This window comes from Amblyomma mixtum, chromosome 3 (genome assembly GCF_055824585.1).
Source record: "Amblyomma mixtum isolate Tamu chromosome 3, ASM5582458v1, whole genome shotgun sequence".
NCBI classification, from domain to species: Eukaryota; Metazoa; Arthropoda; class Arachnida; order Ixodida; family Ixodidae; genus Amblyomma; species Amblyomma mixtum.
In genome coordinates this window covers 141933983-141959091 of record NC_143014.1, presented here as the reverse complement: position 1 = coordinate 141959091, position 25109 = coordinate 141933983, and the positions used below count along the sequence as shown (strand labels likewise).

Sequence of the window (25109 nt, the reverse complement as noted above, 5' to 3'; positions counted from 1 at the left end):
TCTATCTTGTAAAGTTTTGTTCCTGGTAAGAATCAATTCTATGGCTTTTTTTAGCCACACTGATGTTTGTCCAGCGGCTAAAGATGCATTTACTGCTGAGAAAATTAAATTTAAAACATTTCGTGCCACTTGATTCAAACTCATGTCAAGAATGAAGGGGACGGTGTGATCAGTGTTTTAAAAAGTGAATGATGGTGTAGCCTAGTCTCACGAAGATCCGCACCAAAAAAATCATCTCGACACACTGCAGATTGCTAGCGAAAAAAGCCGGTGGCAATACCTGTGGTTCACTTTTTGACCCTTACTAGCTTTCTAAAGCTCCTTTTCAGTGGAGGTAGACTCTTGTCATATGAAAGTAATCAACAAGACAAGTACAAGGCAATAAAAAATATTTTTATTTGTTTTTCTTCATCTGTTATATTTACATGGCTATATACAAGGAATTATTCACAAGTAATGTAAAAGCTCTTGTGCAACACACGAGGTTACTTTGTGCGTCAATTGATGCACTTTCCAGTAAACTGGTTTTGTGTGCATGTGTGGAAAGATGGTTCCTTTTATTCACTTTTTTTTTTTTGCCTTTACATTAGGCGTTCAAGGTGTGCCGAGTGTAGTAAGAGTATGTGCTTTCTCCCAATGGAGGCAGACACACTGCTCATCTATGCAGCTTGTTGAAGGCTTGCCGTAGTTGAATAACAGTAGCTGTCTTGCACTGTTCCTGAGCTCCGTGGCAATATGCACCTGGCCTAGTGAGAATGGTGACAAACATACGAGGGAACACAAGCATAGCCAAAAAAGGTGGCAAAAAATAACCTTTCAGCCAACAGCAACATCAAAGAAAACTTCAAACAGTCCAAAGATGCTTGTTTATCACTTGACAAAAGGGGAAAAGTGCAGCACTGACATAATCAACAGTGCCAGCACAACAGCTAAAGGCTGGTGTGCTTGGCATGCACACACACTGATGCATGAATAAAATGTGCAGGATGATCATGGGACTCACTGACTAGAGAACAGTGTCATGGCCTTTCACAGCACAACATGGGAAATGAAAATCGCAAGTGCGTTTTGCACAGAATATATATATATATATATATATATATATATATATATATATATATATATATATATATATATATATAATCATCAACGCATCAAAGAAGGACATATATCATATATACAGCAAAAAAAGAGGCTCCCAAAAACCACATCTTTAAAAAACATACAAGGAAAAAAAAAAGCACCCCGCCTTATATACTATGCAGGCTGTAACAGTGCAACCGAAAGAAACCTTCGAGCTTGCATTACATAACTGAAAAATGTTAATTTACAAATAACACATGCAAAAACTAACATACTAATTCTCAATACATGCATAAACAATGCACTATTTCTTTCACACATGCACTTTTTCAGATAGACCTAAGCAAGATGGTAGCAGCATTTCACCAAAAAAATGTTGGTACAATATTACTGAACAAACAAGTAGCATGCTTTCTAAGAATGCTGCTCCACATCTACAAATGTGAACGAACATGTGACGCTGCTGTCAACTAGGCTGCTAAGCATGCTGAAAAATACGCTTTAATTAAACTTTAATTCTGGTGGCAGATTTTTAAAGCTCTGGCTTTAAAAGTGCTGCTTTGTATCCACCTCATAGCTTTCCTCCCATGCATGGGTTCAAGCAAAGAAATCGGAGCAGAGTTCTTGTAAAACTGCATAAACCCAGCATGAAATTAGCTACCAAAACAGTTCGTACCCTTGCGCCATCAAATGCTATCTTGTACATATAATTAACAAAACAAAAGGATTACCATTATAAAAGCTGTGTCTACAAAACCCTTGTGCCCCCTAGTTGATAGCTTTCTTCACCTACAACAAAAAAAAAAAAAAACAGCAGCCATATGTGGCTTGAGATAAATTACATGTTCAAAAGAAGGCCTGCTGGCAGAGATGCCAGTGTTGTATACGATTGAAAGCTTGGCAGATGTGTTACCTGACACTAAAACTGCACACGGCAACTGATCAAAACATGAAACCAGCGCCGGAGAAAGGAACCCAAAATATAAAGCAAGAAAAGTTCAAAAGCAATATTCAAAAGGAAAGCAGCAGCTTCCCAGTGCAATTGCTGAAAAGTTATGTTCAGCCTATAACCTAAGAACCTAGCACATAACTGTTCTAGGATTTCGCACACATTACAAAAGAAGCCTCTTAATTAACATGGCCTCACTGGAAGCTGAAGTTAGCCAGGCCCACCAAGTACATTTAACAATCAGGGCTAAAATGCACATCTGCAACTTCAAACAGATGAAGCAACAATTCTCAAGGACACCAGCTTGTAAAAAGCAGATGAGAAAGCAGTGCAAAAAAAAAAAAAAACATACGAAGCAACAGTTCTCAAGGACACCAGCTTGTAAAAAGCAGATGAGAAAGCAGTGAAAAAAACAAAAACAAAAAAGATAACAATGCAATGTCAACAAAACTTAACAATAGGTGCAAAAGCCTCACACATAGTGCACACATATACGCAAAGCCAAAAGTTACGAAAAGGAAACTGGTGCCTGTACATAAAAATTCTCTCTTATTGTGAAGTTCAAAAAATGCCAAGAGTGAAAAAGTTGTAAACATTACACAGAAACTAGTGTAAACTACATAGCAAAAAGAAGCCTGCTCAACCAAAGTTTGCAACCAATTGGGAAAAGGAAATTGGTACATGTAGAAAAATTTTTTCACTTATTGTGAAGTTCAAAAAATGCCAAGAGTGAAAAAGTTGTAAACATTACGCAGAAACTAGTGTAAACTACATAGCAAAAAGAAGCCTGCTCAACCAAAGTTTGCAATCAATCGGGAAAAGGAAATTGATACATGTAAAAAAAAAAAATTTTCTCTTATTGTGAAGTTCAAAAAATACCAAGAGTGAAAAAGTTGTAAAAATTACGCAGGAACTAGCTAGTGTAAACTACACAGCAAAAAAGAAGCCTGCTGAACCAAAGTTTGCAATCAATCGGGCTGTTCTTAACAATGTAGTCAATGCATTAGGGAAAATATACCTTGGATTGTAAGATGCACATTAGATAAAAACTTTCTTACAAGTTCAAAAAAGAAAAAGGGTCATTCCATTATCAGCAAACAGCTAACTGTAAACTACGAAAAGTATATGTATACTACACACCAAAGCGGCACTACACAGAAAAGAGTCTAGTGGAGTTACTATAGAAACAGGCCACCATTAATTACAAGACTTGCACATATTACCAAATAGTGCGGCTACCTACTATACATATTTTGCCTTAACTTGAAAAAAAGAAAGAAAAAAGACGCACAATGTTTTCGCAGCAGCAAGTGCATGCACATTGGAATGCCTAGCATAAAGCTACGGCACAAACCATTTTTCTGTGCTACGAATTGTAAGTAGCACTGCCAACATGACATCAGATCTCCACCACAATTACCTAAAACAAAAGCTAAGCATTTTAATAAGCAACAATAGCAACAAGCACACAATCCAGTACAAAGAGTAGCCAAAAAAGCTTCTTCCACTTCAAAATTTACAAAAAATTCAAGCCGTAGCACTGTGTACCATAGATTGTAAAGGCATGCAAAAAGAGAAGAAAAAAATTCATTTAGGGCTGCTCTGCTGGGCATCTCTCACACTGACTGCACAATGAATTGATGCACTTATAATACACACAGAATGAAATCACTGCCATATCAGACCAAACACTGACTGCTTCATACAGTACAATGAGAAAAGAAATGTCAGAGTCCAAGCAGGTAGCCACAGTGTATGTTCGTCAGAGTCAGTTTCAGCTCAGGATTTGTTTCACATCACACAACAGTGCAAGATGAGTCATTGCGGAGTTGAGTCACACCTCTTAAGTACTTTATTCGGCGACACACAACCTGCTGTGAGAAAAAGATGCCATCAAGAATGCTGTTTTCCAATATGCACTTCCTCTTTCCCTGGTGAAGCACTGAACAACCAGCAGCACAAAACACACAAAATAAAAGGTGAACACATACTCACAAAAGGCACACTGTAGACTGGCATGCCAAGCTTGTGTAAAAAAATCACATAAAAGCAAAGATGGTGCACTTTGTAAAGAAGTGGCCAGTATGGTAAATAACTCTCAAGCATTACTCTCCTTAAAAGAATAAGCTATATTTGTTCCAAGTAGTTGAACTTCTCAGATGGGTATCTCCAAAAGTTCACGACGACAACTGGAGGAAACAAAATGCACATAAAACACACCATGGCTAAGGCCCCTAATTTTTTAAGCAGAAAATTTAAAATTGCATGAATTCATAGCAAAAAGCCAGCAATACTTCATGGGGAACATAACGCACATAAATATGCAACTTTATTAATGACTCAAGCCTTGCATAATTCTAATGTATCCTCATTGAAATAAAATGTAGCTATTGCAATTCAGTATCAGTTAAGAGTTTGGTTAGTGCAGTTGCTGACTGGAAATTCAAACCCCTGGTTATTCGGACGTGTTAGATTATCTGGGCATTTTTGCGGCACCATGACATGCCCCACAGAGCCAATGTATAACAGCTCCTGAAATTTCAGACACACTGCAAATGATTGCTTAATTTTTCAGACCTCATTTGCACTCGCTGCAGCACTGCCGCCAATAACCAAGCCACCATATAATGTGTATAATGGAACCTTGTTAAATCACACTTAATGGGGGGTCGAAAACTTGACCGAATAAAGCGGAATTCAAGCTAAATGGTAGCCTCTTTCCTTAGCAAGTTCGCACGTCGCACACGTGTGCTTGTGATCACATTGTTCTCAGACGCCACTTGCCACTCAAACTGGAACCGCAGTCAAAGTTTGCAGAATTCATCTGTACTGGGTCCTTTCATCCCAGACAGGCAAAATGGCAGCACCGAAGCACATGGGAATGGTTTCACAGACACGATGAGCAGAAGAAAATTGCGGTGCTTAATTTCAAAGCGAGGAGCTCGTATTCACAATGAAACACACTGCAGCTCCAACAGTTCTATCCTGCATTTCAATGACAAGACAAAATGCTGCTCATTATACACAAGCCACCGTAGAGGGCATACAATAATGTGCTGCTGGTTCAGAAATTGGCTTTCGGCTGTAGCCACCGGGCAATGCCCACAGAGCACTTGATTCTGCTGTTTGTTGGCTCTTCACTGCCTTTTAAGGGGAGACACAGGTCTTGAAATGAATATGTTTTTTTTAACCAAAGATATCGTAATGAAATAAGGTGTGTATATGTGTTTCTTCTTCCTGTTTTTAAAAATGTAATTAGTTTCCATGTAATTAGATTTCATATTATAGAAAAATAACTGAAGCCTAATTAGTAAAATTCTTGTGGGTTGTTAAGACACTTTCTACATTTTTTGGTTTTGATTGAAATGGGGCTGTAGCCAAAGACCTGCCATCAGGAGCTACACTAATTGTATTGTTGTTCAGGTACACCATCATATAAAAATGTTAAACGCTTCCCAAGCACCATTATCATGAAGTACAGTTAAGTGACATTATGGTTCACAAAATTTGAAATGTTTGCTCAGCCAAACAAAATCAGCATAGCTGCACAGTTTAGTTCTTTCTGAATTCAATGGCACAAGATTAATTCAAATTTAACCATAAAAACTTCCGTAAGGCTAGTCATAATAGCAAAAAACACGATGCTGAGAAAATCGCATTTGAAATGCACGTGCCAGCCATTCGCAGGTCAGTGTGGAAGCCTCAAACAACAGTGGAATGCAAACATTCCAAAAATATTTCACAGCAGTCAGTAATACCAGATAGTGGGTAAGGGGCCCAGCTTTCAAACAAAACCAAGATGACGACCATCAGGAACGTGGTTGTGGGAAGCGACAGGCACGAAGTTCTGCAACATTTCGCTTCAAAATCAGAAATGTAGGCGAGAAATATATAAACTTTTTAGTAGTTGGAGGTCGAATTTAGACCTTGAAACTTTTTAGCCAGGAACTTGAGTGTACTGATCCCAAAATGCCATTATTGCTAAATCAAAATTTTTTGCATTTTCCCATCATTTCAAGACCCGCGTCTCCCCTCAATGCGAAAGCACTAAAAAGAAAAATAAAATTTCTACCGAAGGTGTGAGGAATTGAACCCAGGACCACGGCCACTCGATGCAAAGCGCACAGCGAGGTGCGGCCAGCCACGTCGCGTTGCCGACAATGGGCGAGCGCGTTCTCGCGGAGTTTACAGTCGCGGCCGCTATTTTCGGTGAGGGCGCCACTGTTCGGGGACAACTTTCCCCCGGCTTCCTGGCCTCCTCAAGCGCTGAAGCTCGCCTTGCTTCGTTGTGTCGTAGCACGTGCGCCTCATGCTGCTTGTTTTTGCAGTGCTTTCTCTGGACTTTTTCGTGTGCGCGTGAATGACCACATTTGCCTCGATCGTCTCTGCAATGCTGGATTTGAAACTTTTTCTGTGCGCGTGAGTGAGAGCGTTTGACTCGTGTCTGCCGCATACGCTTTGGGGTGTTTGTGCACGTGTGTGTGGCAGTCAGTGCCGTGTATGGGGCGCGATGCCGCACAACTGCTGTGTGCCACTCTGCGTCACAAACGCAAGAAAGGACCCCACTGTGAAGTATCACGAGTTCCCCTGCGAGCCACAACGTCGAGAAGTGTGGCTAAAAAATATATCTCGCCAAGGACTTTCAGGGAAAAGAAGCAAGTGGGAGCCAAGCGACAGGTCTCTGGTATGTTCGCTCCATTTTAGAGAGAATGACTACAAAAAGAACACTAAGGTGAGGTTTCTGCTTCCAACTGCAGTCCCGACCATGTTTGAAAAATATCCTCAATACATGCAAAAGGAGAATTTCGACCCGAGAAAACGCCAGCGCAGAAACAGTGGTTGGAGTAGGCCATGAAAGTGGCAACTCAGGAGAAAGCGCCAACGTGAGTGAAAGTCTTGTGCACTCTCCCAGCGACGAGGTAGAATCGCTCCATCCAGTGGCTGCAATAGAACCGTGCAGTTCTCCGGATGATCAGGCCTGCCAAACTTCTTTGGACTTTGTGCATGTGTTGCAAGAGGCGAAGAAAGCGGAGAACCGGCTGAAAAGAAAGGCTGCACGTCAAGGCAACCAGCTACAAAAATTACAAACTGACCTCGACGACACAAAAGAGCGCCTCCAAGTCTACATAGACAGCAAAAAAATTCAGGCCTTTGTACAGGTGTTGAAAGAGGCGGAAAAAGGAGACAAAGCTGCAGTTTTTATCCGCAACCAAGCAACCAAGTTGCCAGTTTCAGTAAGAAAAAGCCTTCCTACAATGAAGAAATACTGCGGGAATGTATTTTATGGAAAGTGTGCTCTAACAAAGGGTACGAACACGTTCGAAGCAGAGGGCTTTTGAAGCTCCCATGTCGTGCTACGCTCCAAAATTACGTAGGACATTCAACCGGGGAAGTTGGAGTGACTTCATTGATAAGAGAGAGGCTGCGTGTGGAGCATGAAGGGCTAGGTGTGGAGCAGGAAGCATACTGTTCGCTCATTGTCGATGAGATGTCTATTGCTCAAAAAGTTGTGTACGACCGACAGGTGGACAAGATACAGTAAAACCTCATTAATACGTACCCGCTTACCAAGTAGTTGCGGTTAAAATGTAGTTGTGTGAATTCCCCGGCGCAGCCACCATTGAAACCAATGTATTGGCTGACCGCTTAAAACATAGTAGCCCATGAACTGACTACCGCTTAATGCGTACTTGCCGTCGCGATTTGGCTGGCGCCATGCTATTACGCAAAACGTTTTCCGCCTTTCCGAAGAGCATTGTCAACGTGCAAACCGCTGGCGATTCAACACTGCGGCCATTTCGGCCATGTCCCGACGAGCGCAGCGATGTCCATGTCAATGGGGAGCCCGAGAAGCGTCGGCCGCTTCTGCGTTCTTGCGCGCGAATGCATCGTCGCCAGCCCTATCGCAGTAACCATCACCGTCACCCCCCACTCTACCCATGTCATGTGATCTCGCTACACCTCGAGGAAACCTCGCAGCGCGCGTGACGTGTTGTGGATGTGTTGCAGTTAGGCAAAGCGCGTCTTTGTTCCGTGTGCACGCGAACGGTGGGCACCATGCCGAAGCCTACGCGACCGAAGTATCGCGTGCTAACAGTTAAGGAGAAGTTGGACATTATTCGTTCAATTGAAAATGGAGCTACGAAAAGTGCACAAGCGCGTGCGTGGGACTTGCCGTTAACAACGGTCTGCGGCATTTGGAATGCTCGGGAGAAGTTGAAAAGCGGGGCCCTGTCGAATATGAAGAGGTGCCGCTTAAGGGGATCAGCTTTTCCGGAAGTGGAAGAAGCTTTAGTGCTGTGGTTGAAAAAAGCAAGGTCAGAAAACCTGCCTGTCACTGGACCTCTCCTCGCCGAAAAAGCGGAAGTGTTTGCGGCCCAGCTCAACTGCAAAGACTTTTCGTGCAGTAACGGTTGGTTGGCCCGTTTTAAAGCACGCTACAGCATAAGTTCGAGGGTGGTGTGCGGAGAGGCAGCACACGCGGACAAAGAGGGTGCCGAAGAATGGCAGAATGGGTTACTTCAACAAGAGCTGACCAGCTACGCCGCAGAAGACGTTTTCAACTTGGACGAGTCGGCGCTTTTTTACCGATTTCTGCCCAACAGGACGCTGGCGTTCAAGGGGGAACACTGCACCGGTGGCAAGCTTTCGAAAGAAAGAGTATCAGTTGCTTTTGCGGTCAACATGACCGGGAGCCAAAAGCTGCCACTCCTCGTCATTGGAAGATACGCCAATCCAAGGTGCTTCAAAGGCGGTCGATTGCCCTCGGGGGTTATTTACAGGAGCAACCAGAAAGCCTGGATGACTGCCAAGCTTTTTGAAGAGTACATCCGGCTTTTGGATCGGCGTTTCATGGCAGAAAAAAGAAAAATCCTGCTTGTGCTTGACAACGCGTCCTGCCATTCGGAGTTAACAAACTTGGGCGCAATCAAGCTCTTCTTCTTGCCACCCAACACCACGGCACTTGCGCAGCCTCTCGACCAAGGCATCATTCGTTCGGCCAAGCACCACTACAGGAAGAACCTCCTACGCAGAATGCTCCTGGCGATGGAAAGCGGGAAGACGTACTTAATTGATCTGCTAGGTGCGGTGCACCTCCTAGCGTTCTCGTGGCAGCAGGTTGATCCTGTAACAATACAGAACTGCTTCGCGCGCGCAAAATTCATAGTAAGCGCAAGCGATTCCGAAGTCTGCGATCCCGCCGATGACTGCGACACCCTACTAACGGAGGTGTTGGAACGACAGGGTGGTGCGGAGGCTGTGAACTTCGAAATGTTCTGTGAGGTCGACAGCGACGTTGCAACCACTCCAGGCTGGTCGGACAGCGAGATTGTCGCCGCAGTTGCACCACCCCAAGGCGGTGAGGAAGACGCTGAGAATGAGGACAGCGGCGACGAATTGCCAACCAAAGATTTTAGCCCCACTGTAGCGGAAGCTTCGCAAGCATTGGCGGTAATGAGGGTGTTCGCCGAGAAGAGGGGCCTCATGGAAAAGCTTGCCCCCAGTCTCTCCAATTTTGAGACTGCTGTTGTCGCCGCACGGCCGCCACGGCGGCAACTGAAGATGACCGATTTCTGGTCTGCGGCACAAGGATAAAGTGCACGTACGTACGTGTATTTGTTGGATATTTACTGTGCCTGAATTTCTTCTCTTTTGGGGCGTGAATAATGGCAAATTTTTATTAGTTGGTTAAGGTGTACTACCGGATAGTGCGTACTATTCCCGCGTTCCCGCGAACTACGTATTAACGGGGTTTTACTGTATTTGGTCTTGTTGACATGGGCCCCGAGGATCAAGCAAGTACAGCCCCTCGAGTGGCAAACCGCTTGTTGTGCTTTGTTTTACGAGGACTATCGACAGCCTATATCATACCGGTTGGCTATTTCTTCACGCGGTGCCTCAAGAACGACAAGCTCGCCACAATGACAATGGAAGTCATGAAGGCAGTTGAAGATGTGGGTTTTCGCGTACTAAGAATCGTCACCGACAACCACCAAACAAACGTGGCTCTTTTCAAAGGCCTCTCAGAAGATGGCTCGCTTGCGCATGCCGTGCCTCACCCTCTCCGGACAGGCCACCCACTGTTCTTGTCCTTTGACCCTAATCACCTTATAAAGAATCTTCGCACTAACCTTCTTGAGCGAGAAATGACAGATGGCGATTCACTCATCCAAGGTGGTTTCTACTTAAAGAAGCTCCTTGAAATTCAGTCACAGCTGCTGGTTAAGCCAGTCAGGTTCCTTACCCGTGCACACGTTCAACCCAACAACTTGGAAAAAATGAATGTGTGCAGGGCCACTCAAATATTTTCTGAGCCAACAATAGCAACACTCCAGTTTCTTCAGGAGAACCCAAACTGTCATCCTGATGCAGGCCAATTCAAGGACAGCTCGGCCACAATCAGTTTCATGAGGATGATTGCGAAATGGTATGCCCTTCATGATATCGGTGCAGTGAAGGTACGGAGGGGAAAGCATGAGGAACCGTTCTTCGTCACAGATGATGAACGACTCTCCTGGCTGGAACTAGATTTCATTTGTTACCTTGAAGATCTCCAAATGAATGGCGGCCGATCGAAGCGAATGACCAAAGAGACCTACGAAGCGACGCTTCTCACAACAAGGTCAACGGTGGCATTGATTGAATATCTCCTTGACCACTTAAAGTAGGTTACTTTTCTTCGGCTCTACTTTTCGTTATTTACATCAATGTGTTATAGAATTAATTTTATTAATTGCAGCTTTCGTTACGTCTTGACACGTGGCCTAAACAGCGACCCTGTAGAATCGCTGTTTAGCTGCCTTCGACAGTTTAATGTCGGCAACGACAGAGTGGATGCCAGGACTGCAGTTTTTACAGCGGAGAAACTGCTAAAGGTATTGTTAAAAATTTTAAAAATATCTAAAATATATTTGACTCTTGTCACTTTTTTTTCAGGTTGGTATCCTTCAAGCCGCAAAAAGTGGCAATGCACCCACTTCTTTTGAAATGAAGGCACCTCTGAGGCTGGAAATTCCGGATGCCGAAACATCTGCCCTGCCAGCTGCCGTTGAATTTGCTACCAGGGAAGTCCAGTGAGCTCGGATTCTTAACGCTAAGCTCCGAGACAGACCTTGAGATAGCACCAGTTGCTTTTCTGGCTGGCTACGTTGTGAGAGCATGCAAGGAAAAGGCATGAGCAGTTTTCTCTATGCGGACACAAACCGTGTAATTTGCCTAGTTTTAGTGGTCTTGGTAGAAAACCTGTGCATTATGCTTCGTGTAGCATAACTGTTTATATGCACTCTTATGATATTTTGAGCCGGAGCATTTTTTGTCACTGCCAAGTTGTTGCTTTATGGGATTTTGGCACTGGTTTTCAGGTGACATGCGAGTCATGCAAGACCCTGCTGCAGGCACCAGAGCCGACCGGACCAGCTTACGGGCTAATCAAAAACATGGACAGTGGAGGCTTGATGTACCCTAAAATGGAAGCGGTCAAGATTTGCCAACTCACGTGCATCTTTGTTAACCAAGTAATGAAGCTTCCAGAGGTCAGGTGAAGCAGTAAGTTGTGCAAGTTCTTGATGTCAGTACTGCTTCCACACTTTACACGGTGCCCGCAACTCATCTGTGAGAGCAACGACCTTGCTCACACTGAGGAGCTTTGCAAGATATTTTTAAGCAAGTTGCTGCGACCTCTGATAACTAACTGGGCTGGGAATGTTAATTCTACAGTGGAGCGACTTTTGAGGCTTTGTCACAAACCTCTCTCAAGGAAGGTTCTCCGTCTATGAATGGTTCCGTCCTTTTTTTTTATGTGACCGTGCAATAAAAGTGTCAAGCTGCTGGTTGAAGTACTTTCTGGTTTTCTCGGCTCCAGTTGAGCTTAGAAATACTCCATTCAGCTATTATGAATTTTTTTTGCTCTAAATTGCAGTAACTTACATAGATGGGCTCTGTGTAGGGCTGTGTGTGTCCATCTCGTTCACCGTCCTTATCCGCGACAACTGGAAGTCTACATGGGTTCGCGAGAAGTGAATAAAAGCATATTAAAAGCTTCAGGCGCATTAACGCAGCATCCTAGGCAGAGCCGCTCGCCCGGTTGTCCATCGTCCAAGCAGCTTTCATGGATCAAGATCAGGCATCCAGTAGAAGGGGGATTCCCACCTGCTGTGGTGATTTGTGGCATAATCGACGCTTTCAATGACTACTTAAAACTGTAGTTTCTAATGAGCAGCTAGAAAGCGCACTGTTTACGCCCTAAAACAGTGAGCAACGGGCGTACGAGGTAGCTGTCACGGCGGTTCCCTGCGAACTGTTGTCCTCGAGCAGTGGCGCCGCGGCGGGCGCGCCGGGAACTAGGCCCGAGACACCGTTTCTGTGCGACGTGGCGGGCCGCACCTTGCTTTGCGCTTTGCATCGAGCGGCCGTGCCAGGACTTTCAGACTGCGAGGCGAGCACCCAATTCAAAGGCCACAGAACTGTGTTGCTTCTTGGCGAATAAAGGTGCACCTAGTATATGCATTGCCTTACAATTGTATGCTAATGAGTACGTCTGTCATTACAAAGTAAAAGAAAAATAAAAGTAAAGTTATTTTGTAAAAATTGCTTTCGCAATCAAGGCACGCAAGTAGTCTTAAGTGCCCTCCGTAATTATTATTATTATTATTATTATTATTATTATTATTATTATTTATTTATTTATTTATTTGCCATTTCGTTTCATGCCCTCCGTACAGTGGGCACAGCGCAGTTCTGGCAGGGCAGGTTCGCTTCCACGTCAGTACAGCCATCAAACAGTGAGCTTGTGAGAGCAGTAAAGTCTGTGTAGACGACGTGCGGTGAGATTTAGAGTCGTGCAAAGCTTCAGAATGTGCAAAAAAAACTGCTGACCCTTTCCACTGCCATAGTGACTACTAGAAGTTGATGTAGAGCTATTATTACGGTGAAATTTGATTTTTTTTTTTTTCGGACATCTTAGCAGTCCCCAGCAAGTTAAAAAAAAGATCGGTCAATGACTGCAGACTGCCATTTGTTTAACCCTTTAGCCACCAATCTTGAGCTGTACTCGTCATGGGAGATTGTACCAAAATTTCCACTGGCAAGCCACGCTCGTCTGGCCTGATGTTGCATTGCTTCCACAGCAATGCAACATCACGAGTTACAGTCGGCAGCTGCATTGATTGCAGTTTTCAACACGAAAGGGTGGTAGCTGTCCACTTGTTTTGCGCCTTTAGCATCTTTTAATCCTGATAACGGTCACTTTCGGCAAAAATCACCAAAAATATCTGAAGGTTATGGTACGTTTTTCAAGAAATAATTTGCAGTTAAAGGTTTACTGCAATAACCCTCAGTGACTGAATTACCTGTCTGATGATGCTCAAGTCCACAATCCCACACCTGCTGTTGTGGCCACGTTTGCAAGTGGGATGCAGCCCAACAAAATTTTGGCCTCAAACTGCCGCTAACTTTAATTCCTGGAGTCTTGTACCACAAAAAGAGGAAGTCCCCAGAATGGATGCTAGTGTTACTCAAAACTAGAAACATTGTTTGCCGCTACTATTAATAGCCCTTTCGAAGTCCAGTATCGAGACTCTTTTCAGACAAAGGTGCAAATGTGCTGCTGCAGAGCCGCCACACTTGACACATTAGCTAGCTTGCTCGAGAGATTAGGGAGCAAACATGTCAAGGCATCAGCACAAACTTCATTTGTTACCAGATTCTAGACCTTTGTTCCAGATTCTAGAGTGTTCAGATGTTAAAGTAATCCTATTCCCATTGCTTTGTCATTCATACTGATGTCTGCAACAATAACATTAAAAAAGTGTTCGCACAATTCCGTGAAAAATGCTAAAATCTGCAATTTTTTCCGGAATCTCGGGTAACTAGGGGCCTTAACCATGATAGACACAGTGCATTTGCCTAGCCTTATTATATTCAGGCATTACTCTCACTCTGAAGCAGAGCAACAATCAAACTTTATCATCACTAAAAAAGTAGCTCGGCCACATCGAATGCAAATCACATAATATTTTGAAGCTTCTGCTGAGCGCATGCTTCACTAGAACCAACCATATAGGCACACAGTCCACAGTCCAGCCTGTGCTTTAATAATTGAACGCCAAAGATTTAACAAATGCTTGGCCCCGGTTGAAAGTGAACTGTGCCCAATTTTTCTTTTGGGATTCTGTTGCACAATGGACGCTGTATAGGGGCGCCAAAACTACTCTTGTTAAGACACTTTCTTGGCACTAAAATTCACAGTGCGCAATAGTGGCAGCAAAAAGAGAACAAAAAATAAAATGGAAGAAAGGGGGAGGATAGTGGGAACCAGGAGGCAACAGGCTCAGAAGAACAGAGCAAGTACAGTTTTGCCCTTAACACTATGCCACACGTGCAATCAACTAGAAACAACCCGTGCAGGAAGCAAGCAATGCACGGAGAGGGCACTTTACCTGCGTGAACACCTCTCCTTCCATGGGTGTCAGGGTGCGCCATCGCAGAGGGCCGATGGCATGCACTTGCGACGCCGACGCTGCTCAGGACCCAGCCAGGTGTGCCGCACATCTGAGTCGGGGCCTCTCCCCTTCGCATGTTTCCGCTTGGCACTGTATCCAGACGAGTCATGTGAAGATCGCTTTCGCTTGCTTTTTTTTTTTCTTGGCATCGAGGCTGTGCTGGAGTCACCCAGCCTTAAATGGACTGGCAACTTGCTGCTGCAGGCGATGCGGTCACTTGCATCACTGGACTCTTCACCTGTTGATGAAAAAGATGCACACGCCATTAATAGAAACAAAAACTAACAAAGCTCTAGCAGGACTAACCTGTGCAAATAATAAAATAAAGTCTTAGCAGGTTTCCTGAACAGCTTCTAACAAAACAGCATAAAATGCATTTGCCCACAGCAGACTAGGACAAAACAACGTTAACTTTGCATTGCGCACCCGCAGCAAACAAATTTCTGGGCACAATGCTGTGAATGTTCAGACAGTCACTTAAAAACACAAAACTCGGACATGTATGACACCTCAAGGCATTAGTAGCAATACTACACTGCCTCACTATAGCTGATTGCATTCTATAGTTTAGACTAACTTGGCTGTACTGCAGTCAAATAGAACATCAAAGTAAACAACAACCTGCCATCTGCCTCCAAGAAAGAGGCTGAACCATTTTTTCAGCAAGACGAACAATTAACTTTTATGGACTGTACATTACAGTGAAATAAGAGCTCACACCTTCTAATTCCAGTGATCTGATAATAAATGCTGCACGTCGGCAACAAGGTGTACTGGTTGCTGGTGTGTTGGTTTTTACGGTGCATAAACAGCTGAGGTTATCATGCGCCAAACACACAGCTGGAAAGATCTCACTGTTGTGATGTTGGACCAGTAGTTCTTAAAGGGATAGTGAACAAAAGTCTATATGATAGCAGTGGCACCGAGAGTGAGCAAAACAACACACTTATGAAATAGAAATGAGCAGAAAATAGATATTTTAATGAATATTTCTCAAACCGTCACCCCTAGCGTCCGCCTGTGAAAGCGCTCACAATATGGGATGCAACGTCAGCCTTACCCGTCGCAGGCTATTGCCAGCATGGACCGCATGAAAGTGAACATATTTGAAGTGCTTTTGCTTCATTGTACTATTCATTTCATTCAGCTTCCTCATGTCCATGCTTCAAGATTCTCTGCCTGCATCTCATGGTTACATACTTTGGGTGACTACTTGTCTGATTCGGTCAGAATTAATCGGAAATCCCAATCATCTGCGGCGATGGAAGACCAAAAAAACAACACTTTGTGGAGACAGTACCAGTAGCACCATCTCGCACCCACCAAAGGAATGAACAGGCAGGGATTCCTGAACTGCACACTGCCAAGCCAGCTCGCCTACGGTGCTACAGGGGTAGACGTGACGTTATGCCAGCCAGCTGGTAGGCAGGCGCTCGGATAGTGTGGCCCAGCGGCCGCTCACAAGACGCCCAAAATACAGCTATACGCTCAAAAATAACCGGAATGATATACATGAGTAACTGTACCTTACGAACTAAAATTTCTCAGTATTTCCATATTTTATTCAGTATCACTTTAAGGTGTTACGGTTTGTTGATAACATCTCCTTCTATAAGAATCTAACAGCCTGCATTAAGTATATTATTGCATTCTCTCTCAAGAATAAAATGGGGTGGAAAGAAACGTGTTTCGTTTAAAATACTGTGAAATTAATTTTAGAGCGCAGCTCTTCGGTGTCCATTCCAGAGTTCCATGTCATGGTGTTTCGCAGCAGAGCGAAATGCCACTTGCCGTGGCGAAAGCAGAGGAATGGGCAACCGGAAGGTGGCTGCCGTGGGAAGATCTCGGAGGGCAGCTAGCAGCATAACACGCCACCTGCCAGCGGTGGCAGGTAGTGTGTGAAGAGCTGCACTGAAATTTTGCATTACCGACTATCGTAATCATCTTTCAATTTTTTTTCCTTGCTTTTAGAGTTTTCTGCATGAAAAAAAAAAAAGAAAAACGGTTAGCTCTGACCACTTTGCCACATCGTTCACAAAGAGGATTTCCTTGTTTCATGATCATGAAGTCATGTGTAATAATACCCGTCACAGGGGCACCGCAAAGGCCTTTGAGAATCAGATCCTTATGTCCAAAGGCGTAAGGTGTGCAGCTACACAGCACAGATGTTGCACCTTTACTGCTAAGAGGCGAAGGCGCCAGTCAGAACCCTTTCTAGCCCAACAGCATAGCCTTGGAGAACCTGTGATCACAGTGCCACCCAATGTCAGAAAGTAAAAGCAAAGAAAACTTCTAAGCAGCTAACAATGTTCGAAAACATCTTATGAGCATAAGAAAAGTTCATCTGGTTTTGCTTTCTGGTCAGGAGTTCACATTTTATGCTCAGATTTCATTGCTGCAGCAACACGAGTGCCCCTTGTGGCGAAGGCAATAAACAAAACCCGCTGCTGCTGAGTAGCCGTTTAGTTCTTTTAAGGATTCAATAAGAATAAAAAAATGCCCAAGCTCAGCAAAGGAATAGAATGCCCCACTCTCACTTCAGCCACATCATGCACAGCAGCACATGCTAGGCCTCAATGACTGTTTCACCTTTAAGCTGCGCCGTGTAGCTGCATCCCTGCTCCTTTGTGCTTTCGCTCCTTTGGTGAAAGAGGTGCCTTTGCTGGAAAGGCCTTTAAGGAATGCCGTGTGACAGGGGTATAAGATGCATGTCCAATGCAAAGGCGACATAAGACGCCTTCAACGAAACGTACTTGGTGCTGACACGACTCCCACTTGCCGAGGATTGACTTTACCAGGTACAATTTGCTGTTTATTCCATTTGTAGTGTGCCAACTGTGACAGGTTCCGCTACCGCCATGCGTCGACACTACGCTACACCTGACGACGACGAAGTTATGCGCCGACACTACGCTGCGCCTGACGACGACGAAGTTGCCCCGCTCTCTTGGTGCTGGCTACGCCCGTCTACGCTGCCAGATCCTGCACGGCGGTTCCGTCTCTTGAGGACGCCTAATAAACGCACCCCTACAATTGGTGGAGGTGCTGGGTACGTCCCCTACCAACCTGCAACTCCGGAGCCGTACGCTGCCGCCTGTGTCAACCATGCCAGATGAGACTGCCCCAACACAGGCGGCCAGTTCAACCACCGTCATTTGTTCTGGCGCCATCCGGCAGCGTGACCCTGCCCTCTTCAGTGGCACTGCCGACCAAGATGTTGACGACTGGTTGTCATCGTATGAGCGAGTGAGCAGCTATAACAAGTGGGATGACACTATCAAGTTGAGTGACGTCATCTTTTATCTCACGGACGTGGCGAACCTCTGATTTCGAAACCATGAGGCGGACCTACCCACTTGACCCGTATTTAAGAAGAGTTTTGCGGAAGTGTTCGGCCGCCCTGCGGTGCACAAGCTCCGTGCCGAATAGCGCTTACGGGACCGCGCTCAACACTCCAACGAGACCTTCACAAGTTACATTGAGGACATCGTTGGCCTCTGCAAACGTGTCAACGCCGCCATGCCAGAAGCGGACAAGATCCACCACATCCTCACAGGCATCGCTGACGACGCATTGCAGATGCTCCTCGCGAAAAATCCCACCACCGTCAGTGAGGTTATTAAGCTTTGCCAGAGCTACGACGAGCTCCGCAAGCAGCGCGCTTCTACACGGCGTGCCGGTGTCTGTGACGAGGCCCTCTCCACACTGGCCCTGGGCGGTACTACTCCTGAGGACTCCCATCTTCTCAACCAAATCAAAGCCTTCGTTCGTGAAGAGGTCGCTTGCCAGCTGTCCCTCATATCACATTTTCAAGACCCCGCCCGCCAAGTTCCTGACTCGACCCCGTCTTTGGCTCCTACCATTCGCCGTGTCATGCAAGACCAAGCCGCTGATCTGCTACCGTCCAGCCCTGTGCCCGCGCCTGTGCCAGCACCCCTGACGTACGCCCAAGCGGTGGCCAGGCCACGACATACGCCGGCACCCGATTCCTACCAGGCCGCCCCTTCTTTCCGTCCTCCGCCGCCGTCTGAGCCCCCGTCTCAAGCTCCGTTCTCAAAAGTAGAGATAAGTGGAGTGTGTCTGACCCCATGACTCAATGCAATTAGAGGCAATGATGACTACAGCATTAGTTGCATAGGGGCTCACACCATCCTTAAATCAAGCACAAGCACCTATTTCTGCTTTCAAATGCTTTAACATGACCTTAGGTACCTAGAGGACAAGTTTGTTGACATTCGCTTCTGCAGCACAATTATCGATGCAATGGCAAGTGTTCAGCTGACAGAAAGAGGTGACATCAAGACGATGCAACAGGGAAAACAGGCCAGCTGTCATCCCGCAGCCAGCTAGTTAATTGGCTCAAACTGAAATTAGAAATGTCCACTTTGGAACACTTCCAGAACACGGGTCCCCGATCAGCCTAGTGTGACCTATGGACATCCTTCCATCAATTTGACTGCTTTATGAATCCTAGTGTTATGTTTCCCTATGTGGAGAATAGCTTACCTACCAGTTATCCAAGAATAAGTTGGCTTTCAATAAACTGGCTGGACATGTCTCCCAGCATAGCAGCCTCTGAGGAGAGGCTATGCATCAATAACTGCAAAACTTCCCAGGCTAACAAGCCTTAGGCAAGAGTGGGTGTGCACGTCTGTGTAGTTCTGCAATTGGTGCTCAGTACGGCATTAATTAGCACGAATACGAGAACGAACACCAAACTTTTTCCTCACCATATTTAAACTTGATGCCTCATAGATAGATAGATCAATAACTACTGGCATTCCCCTCCCCCTTTTTTGACAATAGTCCTCTAGGGAGTGTGAAAGCCATCCGTTTGCTACAGAGAAAGCAGGTGGAAAACAACGCTCATGGGTGCTGCTGAGGATGCCAGAGGCACTGTGCTTTGTGTTGTTGAAAACACAGCACACTGCAACGGGCATTGGGCCCAGATTCCCGCTCCGCCCACGTGTTTAACTAACAGAAAGTGGTTTGTTTTCAACCAATGGTGCATGGGAAAGGGTAGAGGAGAAGAGAGACATGCATGCACTGTGTGGTCATGTGAAAAAGATAAATAGCAAAAAGTGGCAGTAGTTTTAAGTTGTCATGCAGCATCGCATGGATTCCAATCATAGGTATGGTGACCTAGAAATTTTTGAGATAGCATATTTCGCATGCAACTACCATAAGCCACAGCACACTATGGTCTGAAACGCACTGTACAAAGTGAAAACATGCTCTTTAGCTGACTTAAAACAACATACCTCATGAAAAGCATATCTCTGTGTCAATGTTGGCGACATTTAGCACAGCACAAGTGTCAGAAATGGGGCTTTTATAAGAGTTCTTTTGTTGCAACACAGAAGAAAGCTACTGGACATGAAACAATATAGCATGCACTGTGGCATTATACACACTTCGAAACTAAACTGAAGCTGAATGTGGACTTATATCTAGGAATGACTCACATTTCTCACACTGCAAGTAACATTTAAAGACGCTTCAAAAGATTAGTCATAAAGCTCATAGTTTATGTATTCATACAGTGCACAAAATTGTGTTAAGCCTCTAAAATGACGAGAAATTTTGTAAAGTCACATTTTCCAAAGTACACCTTCACAACAAGAACAGATTTCAAAACCAAAACACAACAGTTCCAACATCTCAAGTGGGCATAATAAGATTCCAATGCTATTTTCTGATAAGGCACCATTTCCTACTGACAGATACATCCGGAGGTTTCAGGAAAGCTTGCCACTAAATTTTAAAAACAGGCTTGCTGATGGCAAGCTACAAATATGTAATTGCAAGCAGGTGTTTACTATACCAGTTAAAACATTTAACTTGAACAATTAGTTTACTAGCTGACATGATTCACTTGACTTCTAATGTTTATCAACACTGGTACGGAATGCTACAGAGGCTATCTTTAAACATCAAACAGCCAATTTTTAAAAATCAGGTGGGCTTCCCTGAAAATCTGATATACGAAATGCAAACAGGCCAACTGAAACCTAAACAAAATGAGGTTATAATCGAGAGATTCAGTACTGTAGCAGTTAATTTTCTGCTGAAGGTACAATATCCACTCTTCCCATGCAACAATGAAGCAACCCTAATATTCTGCTCGAATTTATATTTTCACACCTTTATGCTGGCACTTCAGCTGGCCAGTCTGCATTGTATGTGACATCACTTGTGCAAAATTGTGTGCACTGCATATTTTAGCAAACTTTTTTTTCTGTACTATTTAAGAATGGCCTTCTTATGGTATGAAGATGGTTTCTGTGGCATAATAGAGTCAGTGGCAACTAGTATTAGCTATTATGGTGGTTAAATTAATTCTAGAAATTCATAGCAGGCTTTTTATAAGAGTAACTAATTCTGGCCCTTCATACATGCCAAACCAAACCTGTGAGGCCAAGGAAAGCACGCAGCCACACCTATGGCCACACGTCACTCAGCCGTGTACATGTCGCATGGCCTTCCCCGTCTGTCTGCACTAGAACAGCAACAGCATGCAGTGGCCTGGGCGGAACCCACTACTACCCTCATTTAACTGGTGCACAGATAGTGAACGCCGTCACCCCTGACTGACCTGATTGCATTAAGCGTGATTTAAATGCAGACCTGACATTGCTACACTGCAGTTTAAACTGCAATAGAAGTCAAATCTGTCTGACATTAAGACAGTTTCCAAAGCACAAACAAGTTTTTTTTTTATTCAGACCAAGGGATGCTACTACTGCGCTTGGGAAACAATCGAATGAAATAAAATGTGCAGAAAAGTTTTCAATAATAAGTATGAAATTTTAAAATAACTTGATTATAGCTGATGTGGCTTGATTTGCACACAAAGCATGTATCATCGTGAGCAAACGTAGCCCCCATGTGTAGGGCCAGTGGTTGTATCTGCATGCATTTGCAATATAACTGCCGCAGCTACATCACAGCCACAGCTTTGGTCAACTCGTTGATCAGGACTAAGTTAACATGCAGCAGAATTGCTTGTCGAGTGCCTCAATTAGATAGAAAGTGCCTGGTTAGCGTGACAAGGGTACAAGAAATTGACAAGACATTTTACCAGTACCTGATGATTGGCTAAAGCTGGAAAGGTAGAATTAGTAACAATGCTACTTGTTAACAGTTCAGCACCAATGCCAGTTAGAAATGAGAGGAAGGTTAGCTTCAAAGAACTTTGCTGAAAGTTACAAGCGACACAAATTTGGTGTTTTCAGACCACCTCTCCATTGCTCATAGCTTCATCCAATTGCGGGCCATTCAATGGCAACAATACCAGGTCTTGCTCTTCCCAGCCACTTGGCACATACGGCAAAAGTGCCAGCAATTGCTTTCTCTCAAATACACTTTGACGGGATGCTTGTCTATGACAGGCCTGAGTGAAAAACATGAATCCAGTGGTGTCCAGGACGTGAAGTCCTGTTTACTTATGCAATGAAAATTACTGTTTGCTACGACTTCCTTCAGTCATGGATCATGAACTTAGCCATCAACTACAATGTTGTGCCTTCGAAGGTGAGCTGCTGCCACGTTAACAAAGGATTCATGAATCACATTGGTGTGCAACCACAAGACAGCAGTCCCAAAGGCTTTGTTTGCAAATGCTGGCATGGGTCACTGACATAGCATATGCAGTGATGCAAAAACTGGCGCCCCCTTGCATTGACCGCGCGCGCTGCCGCCATGTTGGGGGCTTCCGGATACCGCAGTATATGGCAGTACGGGAACAGCGACGCACACGTTGGCATTTATCGTCGTCCAAGATACCCAAATATTGCTCTGTACATTGCTGCACACAAGGAGGACTGAAGGATAACCAAGGAAACAAGATAAGAGTGCTGGCTTCGTGCACTTTTTTTTTATTTCTCGCCTGGAGCACGATGCGAGGCAGCGGGAAGCCTCTTGCGGGTGTCGGGTGCTTTTCGAGAGTTAATAATTAGATCGTAGACGAAGTCACAACACAAATAAAATTTTCAGAACTAAAAAGGCTAATAAGTGGGCTGTTTGCTTATCTTGTATTTGCCGAGGAACGCTCCTGCCTGCTAGCAGCTACAGTGCACTGCGTCGGTCAGCTAGTAGTTTCTCATGCGTGACTAGTTTTGCGTCTGCCGCTCGGCTTCATGTGCCCCCCCTTTTTTTTTATCCTGAACCTTCGGTTTGCTTTTATGCAAGTCTTATGCAATATTAAATTTGTGAAGTGTCACAGACGAACGAATCCGCAATGGACCTTCGCGCAGCCCGTGTCACTAACTAGCGTACGCAGTAGGCAGCGTAAATCGATCATTTACCGTTCATGGTCAGCTGTTCGATCGTCGCATATTTTGTGAAGATTGTATTTTCCAACCAATGGTGTGGCCCACAGTGCAGCGTCGGCAGTCATGATCGGGCCATCACTCTGCCGAATACCTAATATCGTAGGGCGCAGAAATGCGAGCAACACAGAAGTTCAGGTCGTTTTTTTTTTTATTTTAATGCGCCGAAGCCACATCTGGGCTATGAGGCGCGCAGTAGTGGAGGGCATCGGATTAATGTTGACTACCTGGGGATCTGTAACATGCGCCGTAGCCTCGATACACTGGCGTTTTTCACCTCCATCAGAAAAACGGCCGCTGCAGCCGGGATCAAACCCACGTCCTTCGGCTCAGTAGCACAACACCTTAGCCACTGCACCACCGCAACGGGTTGATCAGGTGGATATATGCTATATGCTATCACCAGGCATTTTAGGCTTTATGTAAATTTGAAAACAGCTCATAACGTCCCTAATGCTTGATTAATTGTTGTTCTGACTTATTTCAGATAACCTCACTGTAGCATGGTACATGAAGTTATCTTGCAATTGTGCATTAAGCAGCAGTTTTCAGAAGAATATAACTACAAAATCTCTTCTTAGTTACAATGTAAACAAGATGTTGAGCAAAGCATGCATTGAGCCAAATGCAGAAAAAATTATTTCCAGGTATACAGCATATTTTACTGTGCGTCTTTCTTTTGAAGATGTCTTTGCACTGCATCCCAGATAAGCCGAAGATGCGCAAAGCATGGCTAATCGCCATAAAGAGGGATCCCCCGTTCAACATTGGGACTTCCCGCATCTGCTCAAAGCATTTCACAGAGAATGACTTCCTGAGGAACATGGCTAGTGGGCGCAGGATGCTAACTGACACGGCTGTACCATCTGTGTTTGCATTCTCCAAGCCAAAGAAAATACGAAAGCCACCAAAAGCTCGCCCTTGTCCAGTCGTCCCGACCGCTGCCTCTCAGGAGCCAACGTCGGCAGGCTGACATATGACTCTGTCGTGAATCTGTAACTTCGCTGCCGGTGCCTTTACGACTGCGTCTTAGACGCATAATAGGTGTCTGCGAAGTTGCTCGGAAATGTGGGCAACCCAGAAAGGTCCACGGACCACACGTCGCTCATTATTTTTCTCTAAAACTTAAAATAAAGCGATTGCACACGGTCCGCACCTAGCAGCTACGTTGATTCCGTGACCACAAGCCCCCAACATGGCGTCGCTTGCTCGTTTCGATTTTCTTCCGGTAGATGGCAGCATTTTTGCATAAGGTCGATTCACTGCTGAATGTGTGTGTACACATCACAGTACGACAACAAAGAGCCATAACTTGGGATGGCTAATGGTCAGTTACCACAAACACAATGTTGCACCTCTGCTGTCCCACCCCGATTGCAGCTACCGCTCATTCTGGTTGAAGATACTGGATTCTTCAAGAATCTACGTTTTGTTTATTCCTTAGTTAGCATGTAGTTACTCTTTCCCTGTTGCTAACATTTCAGGTCTCCCTTCCTCTAAAAGAGTATTAGGTGCCTTTAGACTTCCAACATCCATTTAGGCAGCTTGTACCTTTGAAAAAATTTCTGGACTCATAAATTTTAACATGGGTTATGAGGGACACAATAGTGGCAGGCTATGGATTTATTTCTACAATCTGGGATTCTGAAGCTCATCAAAACCTTGATGAAAAGCATTCTTGCATTACACATGAAATTCAGTTTTTGTAGCCGAGTGTTAGTCCCACAATTATGCACTTAGCAGCAGAACACCTTAAGCGGTAGTCACATGGGGGACCTCGGCACAGAAGGACACGCAGGGTGTGTTGCCTTCCAGTGGCACTCCCTACCAGTGCCGCATTCACAACGGCAGCCGGAAGCTGAGGAAACACCACTATTACCATACAAACCACCGGCTAAAAAAGGCCAGTCACTGCGGATACCCTGCAGAAGATGGGGTGCGGACTTGCCAGACGAAATAAAAAAAGGAAAAAAAAAATCCAGTGGGAGAGAGATTTCTTCTGCCATCCAAGCAAACAGTTTGCCTCCACTGCCGGAGCAAAACCGGAAGCTGCATCACTGTGCAGCCTCACGTGACATGTGACGTGTGTGCAGCTGCCCTCAAGTAGGGAAGGATTTCATTGCCCGTGTGAATACTGCTTTAGCTGCTGAACCATCAAAATGGATGGGCCTGTAGCTTGTGAAGTTTATAGTCTTGAGACATCAAATTCTATTGCAGCAGATTAATTTTATATCCTGCCAACAGACA

The 25109-nt window shown here is 44.8% G+C and overlaps 3 protein-coding genes across 5 annotated transcripts in view; 2 read left to right on the top strand and 1 right to left on the bottom strand.

The window, feature by feature from the left end:
• The window catches only part of LOC149352185 (maternal embryonic leucine zipper kinase-like), a 192031-nt gene that overhangs the window by 45131 nt on the left and 121791 nt on the right, over positions 1 to 25109 (top strand). The window lies entirely within an intron of this gene.
• Positions 373 to 25109, bottom strand: part of LOC149352186 (uncharacterized) — a 37502-nt gene continuing 12765 nt past the window's right edge. Inside the window, exons 6-7 of one of the 3 annotated variants that reach the window (XM_089581347.1) lie at positions 14470 to 14770; positions 373 to 3906 (exon numbers count right to left, since the gene is read on the bottom strand). In XM_089581347.1, the coding sequence (XP_089437473.1) occupies positions 14499 to 14770 (272 nt within the window). In that variant the 3' untranslated portion in view covers positions 373 to 3906; positions 14470 to 14498. Of the gene's footprint in view, positions 14771 to 25109 lie in introns of all 3 variants that reach the window. The other 2 variants (XM_089581348.1, XM_089581346.1) reach the window with 2 other exon arrangements.
• Positions 9792 to 10766, top strand: LOC149352188 (uncharacterized). The gene has a single exon (XM_089581352.1). It carries the CDS (start codon positions 9811 to 9813, stop codon positions 10699 to 10701), a length of 891 nt encoding a protein of 296 aa, XP_089437478.1. The 5' UTR covers positions 9792 to 9810; the 3' UTR covers positions 10702 to 10766.